Genomic DNA, 15,038 nt, shown 5'->3' on the forward strand with positions numbered 1-15,038 from the left:
ATTTTCACCACCCCACTGCCCCCTCTGTGCTGCCTTTGTCTGACAATGGAGCATTGACTGGGAACCGACAGCATCTCCCTGGATTTTGGGGAGCTGGGAGCCGGAGCTGTGCCCCCCTCAGCTTTGTGCTCAGAGGTGGCAGAGCTGCTTCCATTCAATGCATTAACAGCCTGTGAGTCATCTCAGAAATGAACCATCACAGGGAGCAGGGAAACACAGCAGCATGGAAAAAGAAAGCTTTTTGCTGTTGGTGGAAGGAATTGATGTCAATGTGACCCCTGGGCTCCCGGAGGGGCTTTCAGGGTTTTTCTGGACAAGGAGCAGGTCCTTTGAGACTGAGACATGGGGACTCAGTGTCCTATTGCTTGGGGCTGGTTGTAACATGGGAACCAGGTGTCCTGGTGCCTCGGGCTGGTCGTGACATGACAGGTAAGACTGTTAGGTCTGGGTTTCCCAAGGGATAAGGTCTGTTTGTCTGTCTCCTGTGAGTCTGACAGGAGATTTACCAATGTCTGTCACTGTACCAAGAGGATGGGGGTTAGACCCATGCCAAATGTGGCTTAAACCCCCAGGGCCACCTTTGACCACACTGATCATGGAGGAGGCAGGCTTCTTTCTCAGCATATAAATGTTACATTTTGTGCAGCTTTTTAGCTCTGAGCCACAGTGCAGGGGAGATGGTGCTGCCATCACCCACAGCCCTGGATGCCAGTACCAGATGAGATGGACATGTGGCTGCTCAGCTCATTGATTCACCTCCTTGGAGGGCCCTGGAGATGCTGGGGAAGAGGCAGGAGTTATCTTTGATGTTGGGAATCCAGGTCAGCTGCAATCCTGCTGCTCTCTAACTGTGCCAAATCACAGAGCGCAGCTTCAGAGCCTCTTGCTCTGGACTCAGACCCTGTGTCTTCCCTCCCCTTTTTCATGCTCCTGCAGAAGTCCATGGGACGATTAGGTTTGGGGCTGAGAGAGGACAGGAAACCTCCTTGCAGTGTAAACCTGGTGGAAAAGCACAGGAAGGTTTGGATCCGGTTTAGTTTGGGGCTAAAGGATTGAGATTTAGGGGACTTGTACCTGGAGGCATCAGGAGCTGCAGAAAGAGCATCAGCTCCCAGAAGCTCTTAGTTTTTGTGCCAGTCATTCCCTGCCAGGAGCCAAGATGTAGAGGTCAGGGAAGCAATGGCATGGGAGCAGTTGTGGTTACAGGTGTTTTAAATATGTGATTAAGGCTCTTTCCTGGTTATCTCTGAACTCTTGGTCAGCAGCTGCCAGCTTTTCACCTGGCTCATCCCTGACTTGTCTGAGCTGGATCTCCAGCAGAAAAGCCAACTGCATCACTTGTTGGTGATGAACATTTGTGGTGATGCCACCCCCGATGCAGCTGCCTCCAGGGATTCTCCCTCCAGCCCTTTGTCAGAGCTGGGGATCTTGCTTTGCTTCAGTTCCCAGCCTGATTCCACCAGGTGCCTGCTCCCACATGTCCTGGTGGCCTTGGGAGAGCAGCCAGGGAGGGCAGCGCAGGGTGCATGCCCTGTGCTGTATTTTTCCAGGACAGCCACCTGCTTCCCTCCCTGCTGCCAGGGGCAAAGCCAAGCCATGGGGCAGAGCCTCTGCCGACATTGCCAGTCCATCAGCCAGCACCGGGAGCCTCTGGAGAGCAGGTGGGATGGCACAGCTCTTCCATGGCCATGGTGATACCCGGGGAAAAGCAAGAGACACTAGGGAATGGAGTTGAAACCCATCAGTGCTGGGTCTCAGAGGAAATCTCTGGCTCTGTTTGTATCCTGTAATGAGAGCACCACTGACATCCCAATGCTGGGTGTTTTGGCCATCCTGAGGGTAGGCTCCCCATCCAGGATGAGGACAGGAACAGGAAAGAGCCGGAGGAAGAGGAGCAGTGACAGCAAAGACTGCTGTGCTCAGCCTCTCCCAGCTTCAAAGGCAGCTCCCCCTCCTGCAGCCTCTCTAGCCTGCAGAACCTCAGACAGCTGATCAGAGAAGGCGATTTCTCTCCCTCTTTTCTTCCTTCTTTTGAAAGGCACAAAACTCACCCTTTCACTGCCTGCATTTTGCAGATGTGCTGGGATCTGCACCACCCCCTCTCCCACTCTTCCTCCCTGAAAATATCCCAGCCTAGCAGGAAGCCAGTATCACACTCCAGCCACATCATTGTCCCCTTCCTGAATGCCTCTGCCTTGGGAAGACATTTTCAGGGAAGATATCCCCTCTGATTATCAGATTGTGTTTTTTTTTTTCCTTAAGACCCCTTTTAGGGCTGCAAACCTGCTAGGCTCAGCTGGGCTGTCTCCAGAGAGCACTTGGCCAGCCTGGCCTGTGGTTAAATGAAGACTAGTAATAAGGAAAAATTGAAAGTGGTGATTTAATGATTGGAACAGCTCTTCTTCCACAGCTATCTGTCTGCCTATCTAAATACATATATATATTTTCTAAACACAAAGTGCCAACATCCCTGCTCTGAGATGGGTGAAGCAGCTGAGAGCCAAGCACAAGGATTATAAAGAGCAATATTAAATAACTGATGTCCAATGAAAGCCTTAGGTGGAAGGAAATACTCTGCAAATAGATGCTTATTTACATGGAGAAGAAAAGAGCTGGAAACAGGTTTTTCCTCTCTCCCAAGGTTTGGGCTTCAGCAGGTTGAGGGAGAGGATATTTGATGTGTAAATCCATTCCTGCTGCCAGGTTTGGTGGAGGCAGAGCCATGTCAAGAGCAGCCCTGGCTCAGGACGGTGTTGGCTTAGAGAAAATGTTGTTGATTTAAAGGATTTTTTGAAATTTGAGTTTTTAACTTTCCCTTCTTAGCTCGCCCTCCCATGGCACAGTAGGCAGCAAAACTTGGTCAGGGATGGACACAGCTCCCAGGAGCTGTCCCCCTGTCCTCACCAAGGAGCAACACACACACATCCATATGGATGTGGCAGAGAGACTGGGAGCATCAGAGCAGCAATGTCGCCAGGGATGAAGGAGGCAGTGTTTGCCCATAACCATCTTCAAGGTGATGTTCCAACCTAATTCCCAATTCCAGAATGGATTTTTCCCATCAGCCTGATGGAAAGACCCATTCTCCTCCCTTCTACTAATAACTGCATTCCATTAACAACTTGAATGTTCTAGGCTAAGTGTTCCCATTTCTCCCACAAATGGGGCCCTTCTTACCCACACAACAACACAACACCCCCTCTTCCCCATGGCTGTGGGACCAGAGCTGAGGGTGGGTGCCAAGGAGACAGTTTTTAGTCCTTGCTGTAACCGAGATATCTTCTGAGCAAAGCAATTTCTCATTTTGCCTTGTGGTTCTACCTTCCCCGTATCCAAGCACAGCCAGGATCCTCTGAGGGCCTGGATGACTCACCTCAGCAGAGATGTAAGGGCATTAGCACGATTCCTCCCTGGGCTCTGCATCTCCCACCATCAGGAGTTTTTATATTTCAAGCATCTTTCCTGCCCCGAGGAATTGTCACGTTTACCTGCAAAACGTCTGTGCAGAGGGAGCACGTCGAGGAGACAGCAGGGATGGGGTTGGACCAGGGAGGGGGGGTGTAGGGATCAGAGGGATGGGAGCACACACACGGAGTGTCACAGCCACACTGATGGCAGCGTGACACACGTGTTCCAGCACAATCAGTGCCCTCATCCTGAGTTATAGCTGGGAGCTGCAGCGGGTCCCTCCTCCGTGGCTGCTCTTTCCCCACAGCCCCAGCACTGTGGCGAATTCAGTTGGCTCACTAATTACATGCCATGCCTAGACCGGCTGCTTTGCACAGTGCTATTAATTAGCATTTGTTTCCCCCATGGCTGCTGACCCTGCCAGAGCTGGGAATAAATTGGCTGCTGTGGGTGATGGGTTTGCTGCGCGTGGCCGGCGCTGGTGGCACGGCTCCTGGGTAATGACGTTTTTACAGGACACACTATTTATATTCTCATTTTGGAAAGACAAGACATTTTGTTGGAAGAATGTGGCCCTCAGTGCCAGCTGCTCTCAACTTTCAGGCTTCCAGAGACCTTGGAGAAAAGGCAAAGAGCTGAGACAGGTAGGATTGTTCAGCCTGGAAAAGAGGCTTTGAGGTCACCTAATTGTGGCCTTGCAGCACCTGAAGGAGCTGTCAAGAAAGACAGACAGAGACTATTTACAAGGGTCTGGAGTGGCAGGACAAGGGGAATGGCTTCCCACTGCCAGAGGGCAGGGTTAGATGGGGTATTGGGAAGGAATTCTTCCCTGTCAGGATGGAGAGGCCCTGGCACGGGCTCCACAGAGCCCCTGTGGGTGCCCCATCCCTGGAAGTGTCCAAGGCCAGGCTGGACAGGGCTTGGAGTTACCTGGTTTAGTGGCAGGGGGTGGGACTAGATGGGCTTTAAGGTCCCCTCACACTGCAAGAACTCCATGGTTCTATGACTATGAAAGGGGGCACAGATATGGCTGGGGGAAGAGCTGCCAACCTGCCCTCCTGGGGCATTTTTCCTCAATAAATAATTGACGTGGGGCTGGGAGACTGGGATGGTGTAAAGCAGGTGGAAAGATACTTTGGGGACATTACAAGCAAATGAGGGCTAGAAAATGTGCAAAGATGATTCTTCTTCTGCAACACAAGCCCTGCCTGATCCATGCATTTTGATGCAGAGGATCACAGAGTAGGGATGAGCCTGAATATCCCACTGAGCCCCTTCAGGCTCCTCTTCCTCTTTCCCATCACTTTGGGTGCTCTGCCTGCACTAAACCTGTCCTAAATCATGTCAATCTGTAGAGCAACTGTCCCTCCCTTCCCCTCCCCCCTTGTTCACCAGCTCTGTCCTCCAGCCACCTGGCACTTCATTATATCACTCAAGATTAATCCACAGCTCCTAATTGCCGAGCGCCCAAGAGCTCCTGGCAGGGAGGGAAAAAAGTGTCAGGCAAAAAAGCCAATGTCTTTTTTTTCCTCTGCAATATTTAGGTCGATGTGGGAAGCACAGAGATGGGAATTTGTGCGGTTTGAGGGAATTGGGGGGGGGGGGTTTATAGCATTTATTGGGGTTTTTTTGCTGTCGTCTCCTCCATCCTGGCTATAAGAGGGAAAAGTGTGCATGGTTCCAGCTGAAAGTGAGGAAAAAATGGATTTTGTGGAGGGATTTTTGCATTTAATGGGGGATCTTTGCTCATTTCTCTGAGTATTCAGCTAATGGAGGGGAAAAAAAAAGTCCATGCCAAGCACTGTGATTTTAGGCAGGCTTAGATCAAAGTGTTCTGCAGACTCAGCAAACCTCTCTGGCCAAGAAAAAGAAAAGGCACAGGGTTTTTCTTTAGGAAAGGTATATTCTGTAATTTTTCATGCAACACATTTCACTTTAAAAATAAAGGCCTCGGTCCAGTTTGGGTTTTTTTGATGCTTTTAATCATCACAAAGCCTGGTGTGCAGAATTGCAGCCATACACCTCAACGAATCGTTTCCTTCCAATGGACTGCAAACACTGCAGATGAAAAGTGATTTTTTTTTCTTTTTTTTTTTCTCCCAAGAAAAACACCCCAAAGCAAATACCCAGTCAGCTCAAATCCATGGCTTTGCTCCAAGTATTTTGGCTTGGCTGAAGATCCAGGCTGGATCATGTGGCTGTCCTGGGCAATCACTAATTTTTTCAGAGCTGCTCCAAAGCAATTGAATCACTCACATCAAGACAAAACAATGAAATAGAAAGGAAATTCCATTTGCATCCCAACCTGGGGCTGGAACCAGAAGGAGGCTCAGCAATTTTTTCCTCCTATATTTCAGTGCTACTTGTGCCTCATTCAATGCTGGGAGTGTCCTGCTGGTTACCCCTGCCTGGTTCCTGGGGTGTTTGGGGACCACCACACACTGCATCCTTTGACAAGCACCCCTACGGAATCCAGACCCAAAGCCCTGCATTCTCCTGCCCTTCTAGCAGAGGCAGCACCTTGAATTTAGGAAAACCAGTGCTTAGGGGTTTATTAAAACAAAAAGCTTGAGGTCTGGGGAGGCAGTGAGTGCTTGTGCCTAAGGGATCATTACCTATTGATTGGCAGAAAGTGTAGGAATGAGCAGGGGAATCTGCTCAGTTTGTCGCAGAGACTGCCAGTCATGGAATCATGAAATATTTTGGCTTGGAAGGGACCTTAAAGCTCTTCTCATTCCACCCCTGCCATGGGCAGGGACACCTTCCACTAGAATGGGTTGCTCCAAGCCCTGACCAGGCTGGCCTTGGACACTTTCAGGGATAGGGCAGCCACAGCTTCTCTGGCTACCCTGTGCACAGCGGGAGCACTAGGACCCACACTGAGAGATAAAGACTGGCTCCAAAACTGCTTTAATTCAGTTCAGTTCAGAGACACGAACCACCACCAGCTACTCCATTCCTTTCCAATAAGCCCAGGTGCTTGGGAAGCCCTGGCTGAGATGAGACAGAGTGGAAATTTTCCAGAGGGTCCCTCTGGGATCAGCTGTCCTGGTGGTAGACAGGACACATGATCTCCTGCTCCATCCCTGTGCACAGGGACCTGCCACTGTGCTGTGGGGGTCGGTGACCGGGGCCAGGGGAGATACAGATGCATAAAGTGAGAGGATGGGGAAATGGGGTTGCCAAGGAAACCAGAGAACAGCAAAGTTCTGATTGTTTTCTCAAGGCTGGAAAAATGCGGGGGAGAAGGGCAGCGGCAAAGCCCCGTGCTGCGGGTGAGCTGGGGGGGCTGGACTACGGGGCATGGTGACCCCTGGGCAAGCCAGGATTGCAAAATAAATAAAAGTGGCCACGCGGGAGATTCTGTGTCCCTGAGGTGGCTGAGGGCTGTCTTTGGGGAAGGGATGTGGCCTGGCAGCACCAGTAGTGGCTGTCCGCTCATGGGGAAGCCTGGCTGGAGTTGGACACTCTGTGGAGTTGTTAAAAGTGTTGCAGGTTGGGGATTAAATATAAAAATTCCATCAGATAGAAGATTCAGCATCTTCTTGGAGTCGCCCGGAGGTATTTAAAAGATATGTTGATGCGGCACTGGGGACATGTGGTTAGCGGTGGGCTTGGCAGTGCTGGGAGAGCAGTTGTGCTCAATTATCCTGGAGGCCTTTTCCAACTGAAATGATTCTGTGATTCATGCAGAGATAGGTAGGGAGAGGCAGGAAGAGACGCCAGCCTCTGCTGAAGCGTTGGAGCATCCAAACCTGGAGCTTCGGGGTGGGTAAATCAACCCCTGAGCAGGAACTGTAAGGGCCTTTCCATCATTGCGTGGCCACGACCGGCCCCACGTGGGGCTGGAGCTGCAGCAGAGGTCCTGAGGGCTCTTGTGAAGGACACAGAGGGATGCCAGGAGATCCATCATAACATGCTTGGAGTCTGGCTCCCTCTGGTATCACTTAAACACTTTCATTAGACTGGACTGCAAAAAAATTTAGGTCCAAATTCCCTATTTCAGCCTTGTTCCAGGCAAACACACCCTGAGGCACCCTGGGGATGGCTGGGAGCCCCAGTCCTGCCCTTCCTGTGCTCCCTTCACACCTCAAGGTCACACTGATGTTTTATTCATTCCCTACAATCTGTTATATTCCTTAATTGCAGCCACACACACTGTCACAAGTGTAAATAATTGCCTTGGAGGCTCATTAATCACTTCAGAGTGTTAACAAGCACCACAGCCCAGAGAGCTCTTTCAGAGGGCTTAAGGGTGGTGGGGACCCCCCAAACACAGAGGATTTAGCACCCAAGTCTGGGTACAAATGCCACGGCCCGTGAAAAAATTCACACCTCAGGCCAAGATTTAAAAATTAATGATCGGTTAATTAACAGCTTCACTGTCCTTCTCTGCTCTCACACTCTGGCTCACACAAGCATGGGAGCAGCACCCTCCACGATCCTGAGGCTCAAGCTGGAGAGCTATAAACTCGAGACAGACATCCCAAACCAATCTTAAGAAAGAGTCAATGCTGCAGAGATAGTTCACACCTTTATTACTCTGACTGGAAGGGTTCTTCCTTGCTCCTCTCCCTGCCATCCTTCCTTCTTTCCTGGGCCATAGTGCCTTCAAGCCAGGATGGATGGTCCATTTGTCACAGAGCAGAGGGGCACAGTGGCATCCCAACAGCATCTGGACATGCTGCACCCACCCTGTCCCCTCCATGTCTCTCCCCTCCGTGTGCACTTAGGTGAGGAAGAAGGTGTTTGGGTTATGACCTGGCCCTCTGCCACCCTCAGCTCCCAGGCACAGCCCCATCTCCACGGAACAATGTCTCTCCTGCCCTCAAACCAGGAATGAGTCTGTTTCCAGTGGGATCCCAGCACACGCCAATCAAAGGGCAGGAATTTGCAGGGAAGAACCATTGAATTCACAGGGACCTTCTTGAGTGAACTTGACATTGCCGGAGGCCAGGTCCCCAGGATGTTTGAAGGAGCCCAGTGCAAGGGTACAAAGAGCTGGTGCTTAGGGACTGGGGTCACCCTGATCCCTCCTCCCCAACCCAGCTGCCCAATGTGGTGTCACAGCATCTTGTCTTGCACCATGTTCCCTCCAGCCCAATCGCCAGCCACGTCAGCAGAACTGCAGGAGAAGCAGAGCCCAGGACAGGTGATAAGCCCTCAGCCAGCACCCAAAGCACCCCTTCAGGGGGCTCTGCTACCCCTGAAGGCTAGGAAAGGGGTGGGTTACCCAGAGCCTCTCCCCAGATGGTCACAGACCTTCCAGCGGTTCCCACACTCGTTGCACAGCACAAACGTTGTCATGGGCTCATCGGCGCTGCGCGTCTGTACCTGGGGTGGAGCAGCACTGCCTCAGTGAGACCCTTACAGCATCCCCCCGAGGCAAGCTCCCCTGCAGACCAGGCCTGACCTGGTTGTACGTGCAGTTCTTCTTCTTGCATTTGCCACACTGGAAGAGGTCGGTGACGGTGCCGCCTGTCTTGGCCATCTGGTGCTCCCGGATGGCCTCCTGGGTCATGGCATTCCGCAGCTTCTTCAGCTCATCACTGGCCATCTCCTGCCACCAGCATTGGCCCACATGGGTCAGTGTGGCCATGGCTCTGCTCACATCCAAGTACCACAGTCCAACACCTTCCCCATCCTCTCCCAAAACAGGATTAATCCTGCTGTCTGTGCATGCTGGAGGGCTTAAACCCATACTGATGAAAAAATCATCCCATCTTCAAACTAAAACTGCTGTCTGCAGGGATCTGTCTCCCCACAGGGGAAACTGGGCTTCCGAGGAGCCTGATTTGTGGACCGTGGCTAAGGAGGACAAATGGGGACACTCCAGCCTGATTCCTGCCAGTGAGACATCCCACAGCCAGATCTGTGTTAGGCTGGGGGTCTGCAGGGCTTTAAGGGGACCTAGCAGTGCCAGCTTTCTCCTAATGCTCCCCATGTCTCATTCAGCACTGGAGTGGGACAGAGATGTGCTGGGACATCCCCACTGTGGGCAGCAGCAAGCCAAGACCCAGCACTTGGGCACCACAGAGGAAGAGATCCAGGGGCATCAGCCCCATGCACCCCAGTGCCCACCTCAGCAGTCATGCGGGCGATGAGGCTGGGCTCGATGGCCCCGCACAGCACATTCCTGCGCAGCCCAGGGTTCTTGGGGTCCTTCAGGTTGCTGATCCTGCTCCGCACCCGGTTGCGATACTTCATGTCTGTGCTCTTCAGCTCCTGGAAGATATGTGGGGTCCGTCAAAGAATCAACACAGGGAGATGGGGGATGCCAGCTTGGTGCTGCTGTCACCAGGGCCAATGGTCACGTGGAGGTGGCTGATCTCAGTGGGGCTTTCCTCCCTGCGGGAAGTGTCCCATCCTTGGCTTTAAGAGGACGAAGCACAGCTTCAGATGTGGGGAGGAAAATGACTTTCCACTACCTTGGAATGTCTAACATCCAGGCAAGGCTATGGGGCACAGGGACTATCACCAAGCCCTGTGCTGGGACAAAAGCTCATGGTGCAGAGGACTCTGTCTACTCCCTCCTCCCAAAGAATATGAGTATGGACGGGTTGGTGTAGCAGCTTTGGGCACAGGGTCTGGGAGGCACCAAAAAGGGCACCCAGGAGGTGAACCACCCTGGCGTTGGTCCTGGTCTCAGTGGGCTGCCAGGAGAACCCCAAGCCTTGAGTTGGCGGTGGGCAGAGGTGGCTCCATCCCTTCCAGCATGGCACAGCCTGGACACTGTGACAGACTGGTTCTAGCAGGAGACACAGGCACCTACAGCAGGCTCATGGGAAAAGCTTTGGCTGGGTTTGGATTTATTTCCCCAGGGATGAAGGCAGGCCCCTGACCAGAGGGGACTGGGGAGGACACACAGACCCCTGGACAAAGGCATGTGCTCAGAAGCTTTGCTCAGAATCAGCTTCCGCCTTAGCCTCAGCATCCTCTCACTGAGGTCTGGGCTCCCTCTGCAGGCAACGAGCAAGGCAGAGTCTGTCACCCTCTGTCCTTGTCCCTGTCACCCTCTGTCCTGTCCCCAGCAGCACTCTTGAGCCCACGTACACCCCCCCCCCCCCCCAGCAGGAGAAGCCTGGGGACCCCTAGGCTCCCAAAGGATATGGTCTTCAATCTCCGATGCCATCTTCTCGCAGTTAACACCGAACTCCTTGTAGTCGTCTAAAGGGTAGAGAGGTTAAGGGGTGACTTTCAGGTGTGAAACCAGCCACAGGTCTCACTGTACCTCCCCCAGAAAATCTCACCTCTCCCCCAGAACTTGCCCCAGACCCTCTATCTCTAAAACACCTAGTTTTACCCATCTTGAACCTTACCAAGATGCATCCTCACATCCAACCCCCTTATCAGAGACCCTACCAACCTTTTCTTTCCTTTGGGGCTGAATGCTCCTATTTGGACTGTCCCATAGGAGAAATAGCCCAGTGTAGGGTCCAGCACCCCCAGAACTGCTCACCGTCCATGTGCAGTGCAGCCGTCAACATCTCAATGCACTTGTCCCGCACCGAGTCCCCTGTGAGGTAGCAGGGGGCCAGGAAGCAGGGGCTGGCAGAGAAGGAGGGGCTGCTGGGCATTCGCAGCACCTCAGGCTTGGCCTTGCTGCTGTTGGCTCTGCAGGGGCACATGGAGGGGCACGGGCAGGTGGCAGGGTCCTGGCACAGCCGCAGGGACCTGCCGGGGTCCTTGGAAGTGGAGTGGGTCTCTCTTACCTTTCCTCCTTGCTGTCACTGGAGTTTCTCTGGGAGCTGGTGGGAGCTGGAGAGAGGCTGGTGCCCACAGAGGCTCTCCTGGGAGTGGCATGAAACAGGACAGTGGGGATGACACCAGAGACGGGGCAGGCAGGACAGGGGCAGGGACTGGTGGCAGGACCTCAGGCATCAGCACATCGATGAGAGCGCTCGCTCGGAAGCCAACAGGAATCTCCATTTGCTCCTCCCAGGAAATATCTCAGTGCTGTGGCAGGATCAGGGCTCCCAGCCACTTCTCACCCCCTCCACGTTCATGGAGACCCTAAAAGCATCCCCAGGCTGCCCAAGGACACCCTCTCCTTACCTCTCCCCTGACAGTCTCTTCTGTGTGGAGGAAGAGGAGGAGACAGTTGAGGACCTGGAGTCAGCAGAGGCTCTCCTGGCAGGACAAGCCCCATGTCAGAGTGCAGTAGCTGGGACAAGTGATGGGTCCACACCCCAAACACAACCCAGTGAGGGGCCAGGGTCTTGCCTCTCCCATCCTCATGCAGCCCCAGGACCCACCTCTCTTTCTTGCCATCCAGAGGTGATTTCTTGGAGGATGCAGTGGGGCTCCTGCCATCACTGGACTCTCTTCACCACGGCCCAAAGGAAGGGAGAGAAGCTCTCAGCAAACCCAGCATACTCTGGCAACCTGTGAGCTGGATCCTGTCCATCTGCATCCCCCATCCCTGAAACCCCCCCCCCCCCCCCCCCCAGGCTGCCAGCAAAGCCTCCTCTGGGTTGGCAGTGCCTGGCAGAGCCTGGCGTGAGGGTCAGGGCATCCTTCAGCAGGTACCTCTCCGGGCTGGAATCAGCAGAGTGGCCCTGGGTGGTGGTGGCATGGGAGTCACACTTGCTGGGCTTCCTAGAGATAGAGAGAGCACGGGTCAGATAAGCACTGTCCAAAATGACCTAGTTATAGAGAAGGGAAAATAGAAAATATCCACTTCTCCCTCCTCCAAAATCGGCCCTGGTGCTGTCTCAGAGGCAGTTTGGTCTCCAGAGGTGCTGCCAGCATCCATGGGTAGGCAGAGATGGATAAACTCCTAAAGACCAAGGAGAGGGTGGTCTCATATTGGCCCTGGTGTCCCCCAACAGCAGGCAGGAGCCCTAACCTCTCCTTGTACTTCTCCCTGTGCTTCTCAGCTGTATTCTTGCTGTGCTTCACCCCTTCACTGGGGCAGCTGGAAACATCCAGCTCCTTCTTCTTCTCCTTGTCTCCATCTGTGTCCTTCTCCTTCTTCTTATCTGCATACTTCTCTTTTTTTGTGGTGGTGGACTCTGTGGGAAGGATTTGGGCGTCACAGTCACAGCCCAAACCAGCATAGGGCACCTGCAGAGTTGCATCCTGAGGTGGGGAATGATTGTGGAGATGCTCAGCCCTTGGTGGGGCACGCATTGATTTACACCACTCTATCCCAGAGTGAAAACAAGCCTTTGGAAAATCTGAGTTACAGGTTATAGGAGCCTGCATGTCCTGGCTCTGGACTGATTCCACTCCATCCCCCCAGAAAGCATTGGGGCTTGAGGTGCAGGGATGGCTCAGGGAGGATTGAGATTTGGGGGGTTCTCGTCTCCCTCCAGCATCGCTCACCCAGAAGTCGCTTCCAGTTTTTGATGAGGATTTTGGCTGAGGCCACCACCTCTTCATCTGAGCAGTGTTTCCGCACTGAGTTCACAGCCACTCCAATCCGCGTGGTCTGGGGACACACACCGGGAACACATCCTTAGGGATGCGGTGGCTGGCACAAGGCACAGGACAAGCTACCCCATGGGGTGTCCCCCCACCCAAACCCCCTCACCTGGAGCAGCTGGATGGTCATGGTGTAGCCAGTAAGAGACTTGAGCAGATCCAGTGCCCCTTCCTACAGCAGGGAGAAGCCACAGGAGCCCTTGAGGAGGCACCAGGCAGCACCAGAAAGGGCATGACAGGACAACCCAAAGCAGCCCTGGGCGGCTCCCTGGGATTGCCTGACCTCTCACACCGATAGAAAAGTCCCACACCCAAATCCTCCTGGATCATCCCAGCCCCAGGTCACATCTCCAGCTGGATAGCATGAGCTTTTCTTAAAACTTGGGAAAACCCCCATCTGCAAGAAAAATCTGGGCTGGTGGGACTTAGGGACAGCTGGGGGATTTCCCAATGTCCCCTGCTCAGGGGTGTGAAGGTCCATGGGACACATCCTGGTACCCTGCAGTGGCAGCTGAGATAAGGATAGTCCAGCACAGAGCCTTCCTCCTCCTCACTGTCTTTCTCCTCCTCCTCATCCTTGGTATTTTCAGAGCCCCAGCAGCAGACACCAGTTCCCAGGTATCCCCCTCCAGGGACACTGTTCCCTGGAGTCCCACCAGGAGGGGCTGGATCAGATCCCCCCAGTTTCATGGGTGCAGGGACATTCCTGTGTTGTAGGTGGACCCTGGCTCTGTCCCATCCCAAAGTGTAGCAAGAGAAGTATGGAACACCCCTGTCCCTTGACCCCTGGGTAATTCCTGGCACCAAGCAGAGCCATGGGATGTGGTTTGATACCAAGCGTTGGCATCCCAAAAAGCCACCAGATCCATGGAGACAGCAGTGCTGCCCCCGCAGCCAGGAGCCTGCACCTTGTCAGGGCAAAGGCCAGTGGAAACAGTCAAATATTAACTCTGAGAGCTGGGCTTGGCACATGTAACAGGCTCACCAGGATCCTCACTTGGCACAAGGGTGGCAGGGCTGGATCGTGGCTTCCCCAGAGCACAACCACCCAGGAAACAGCGTCTGACCCCTTCCCCTCTCTTTGCATACTTGTGCAACAGGCAGGGCTGTGCCTGAGGGTGTTATATCCCCCAGCCCAGAGCTTTTCCTTGCCTGTACACGAGCCTCTGGCCCTGGCACTGATCAGGTGTTGGTGCACAGGCTGGGGGCCAAACACCTGTCGCCCACAGTGCGGCACTGCCAAGCAGTGTCAAGAGCTGCCACCCATGGGACAAACACCCCTTTCCCCCAAATCCCAGAGTCTGGGAGCAATGGGGCACAGGAGAGAGCCAAATTAGAGGCAAAATTAAATCCCATGGGTGTTGACTATGATGTCCTGAGGCTGGGCTTGGGTGACACGGGCAGCACCCCTTAAACCCACTCAGCACCTCCAGGGACAACGTGAGGGCTGTAAAAAGCAACCCCCCCCCCCCCCCCCGTCCTTTCCCAAGCCACACAACATTTAAACATGCATGTAAACAAGCAAGTGTGTAAATAAGCATGTGTGCAAATATGTACACGTGTAAATTTGTATGTTTAAATATGCGCACATGCCCCGAGGAGCTCAGCCACCTTACCGTGCTTTTCCTGGCCACCATCTTATCCAATTTTTTGGCAATCCGGACCAGCTCCTCAGCGGGCCCCATGGCGGGGGCTCCAGCGGAGCAGGACACTGGCTGTGGACACAGCTGGGCACTGCTGACATGGGGTCCTGGGCAGCGGGGTGGGAGGGAGCAGAGAGGAGGGGAAAAGGGGGAAAGGGACAGGAAGGGAAGAGAAGGGAAGGGAGAGAAAGCAGAAAGGAGGTGGGGCTGTCCCGGCCAGTTATAAACTCCTGCCAGGAAAGCAAAATAGCACGGGGGAGGGCTAAATATAGTCGAGAGCCACGGCTGCAGGAGCAGAGGAGGCGCGCCCTGGGGCGCTCGCGGCCGTCTGGAGTCCGGGCAGGCACAGGGCCCGGGATGGGGCTTGGCCATCGGCATGGCTGAGGTAGGGAATCCTCAGGGGCACGGGTACAGTGTGCCGCAGGCTCTGTTTTTCCCAAAGCTGATCCAGCAGCAAGAGCCCTGGGGGAATAATCTTTATATTTCATGCATTGGAATGTTCCAATATATGTGGAATTCCACTACACAGGAATAGTTCTTATACTGGAGTACTCCACATAT

The 15,038-nt window shown here is 53.7% G+C and overlaps 1 protein-coding gene across 3 annotated transcripts; it reads right to left on the reverse strand.

Annotated features, from left to right (window-relative positions):
* Nucleotides 1-7,942: 7,942 nt before the first annotated feature.
* On the reverse strand, nt 7,943-14,857 carry LOC131568051 (transcription elongation factor A protein 3-like). 3 transcript variants are annotated; one of them, XM_058819914.1, is made up of 14 exons: nt 14,451-14,849; nt 12,944-13,006; nt 12,736-12,841; nt 12,257-12,422; nt 11,938-12,006; nt 11,664-11,732; nt 11,464-11,538; nt 11,121-11,198; nt 10,868-11,022; nt 10,514-10,575; nt 9,490-9,639; nt 8,822-8,968; nt 8,671-8,742; nt 7,943-8,533 (listed from the first exon to the last, which is right to left on the reverse strand). In XM_058819914.1, the coding sequence occupies exons 1-14, from the start codon at nt 14,847-14,849 to the stop codon at nt 8,525-8,527; spliced, it is 1,620 nt and encodes a 539-aa protein (XP_058675897.1). In that variant the 3' UTR covers nt 7,943-8,524. The 3 variants fall into 3 exon arrangements, with proteins under 3 accessions (XP_058675897.1, XP_058675896.1, XP_058675898.1); XM_058819913.1 differs by lacking the exon at nt 7,943-8,533 and having other exon boundaries at nt 8,638-8,742; nt 14,451-14,854; XM_058819915.1 differs by lacking the exons at nt 7,943-8,533; nt 12,944-13,006 and having other exon boundaries at nt 8,638-8,742; nt 14,451-14,857.
* Nucleotides 14,858-15,038: the final 181 nt, after the last annotated feature.

Source organism: Ammospiza caudacuta, chromosome 25 (assembly GCF_027887145.1).
Source record: "Ammospiza caudacuta isolate bAmmCau1 chromosome 25, bAmmCau1.pri, whole genome shotgun sequence".
In the NCBI taxonomy this organism is placed as follows: Eukaryota; Metazoa; Chordata; class Aves; order Passeriformes; family Passerellidae; genus Ammospiza; species Ammospiza caudacuta.

Excerpts from the sequence above, each read along its gene's own strand:
- LOC131568051 (XM_058819913.1), bottom strand. The coding sequence starts at position 14,849 with ATGGCCAAGCCCCATCCCGGGCCCTGTGCCTGCCCGGACTCCAGACGG. Across the intron at positions 12,842-12,943 it reads TGACCATCCAGCTGCTCCAG|ACCACGCGGATTGGAGTGGC; the intron begins GTGAGGGGGTTT and ends GTGTGTCCCCAG. Across the intron at positions 8,743-8,821 it reads AGAACTGCACGTACAACCAG|GTACAGACGCGCAGCGCCGA; the intron begins GTCAGGCCTGGT and ends GCTCCACCCCAG.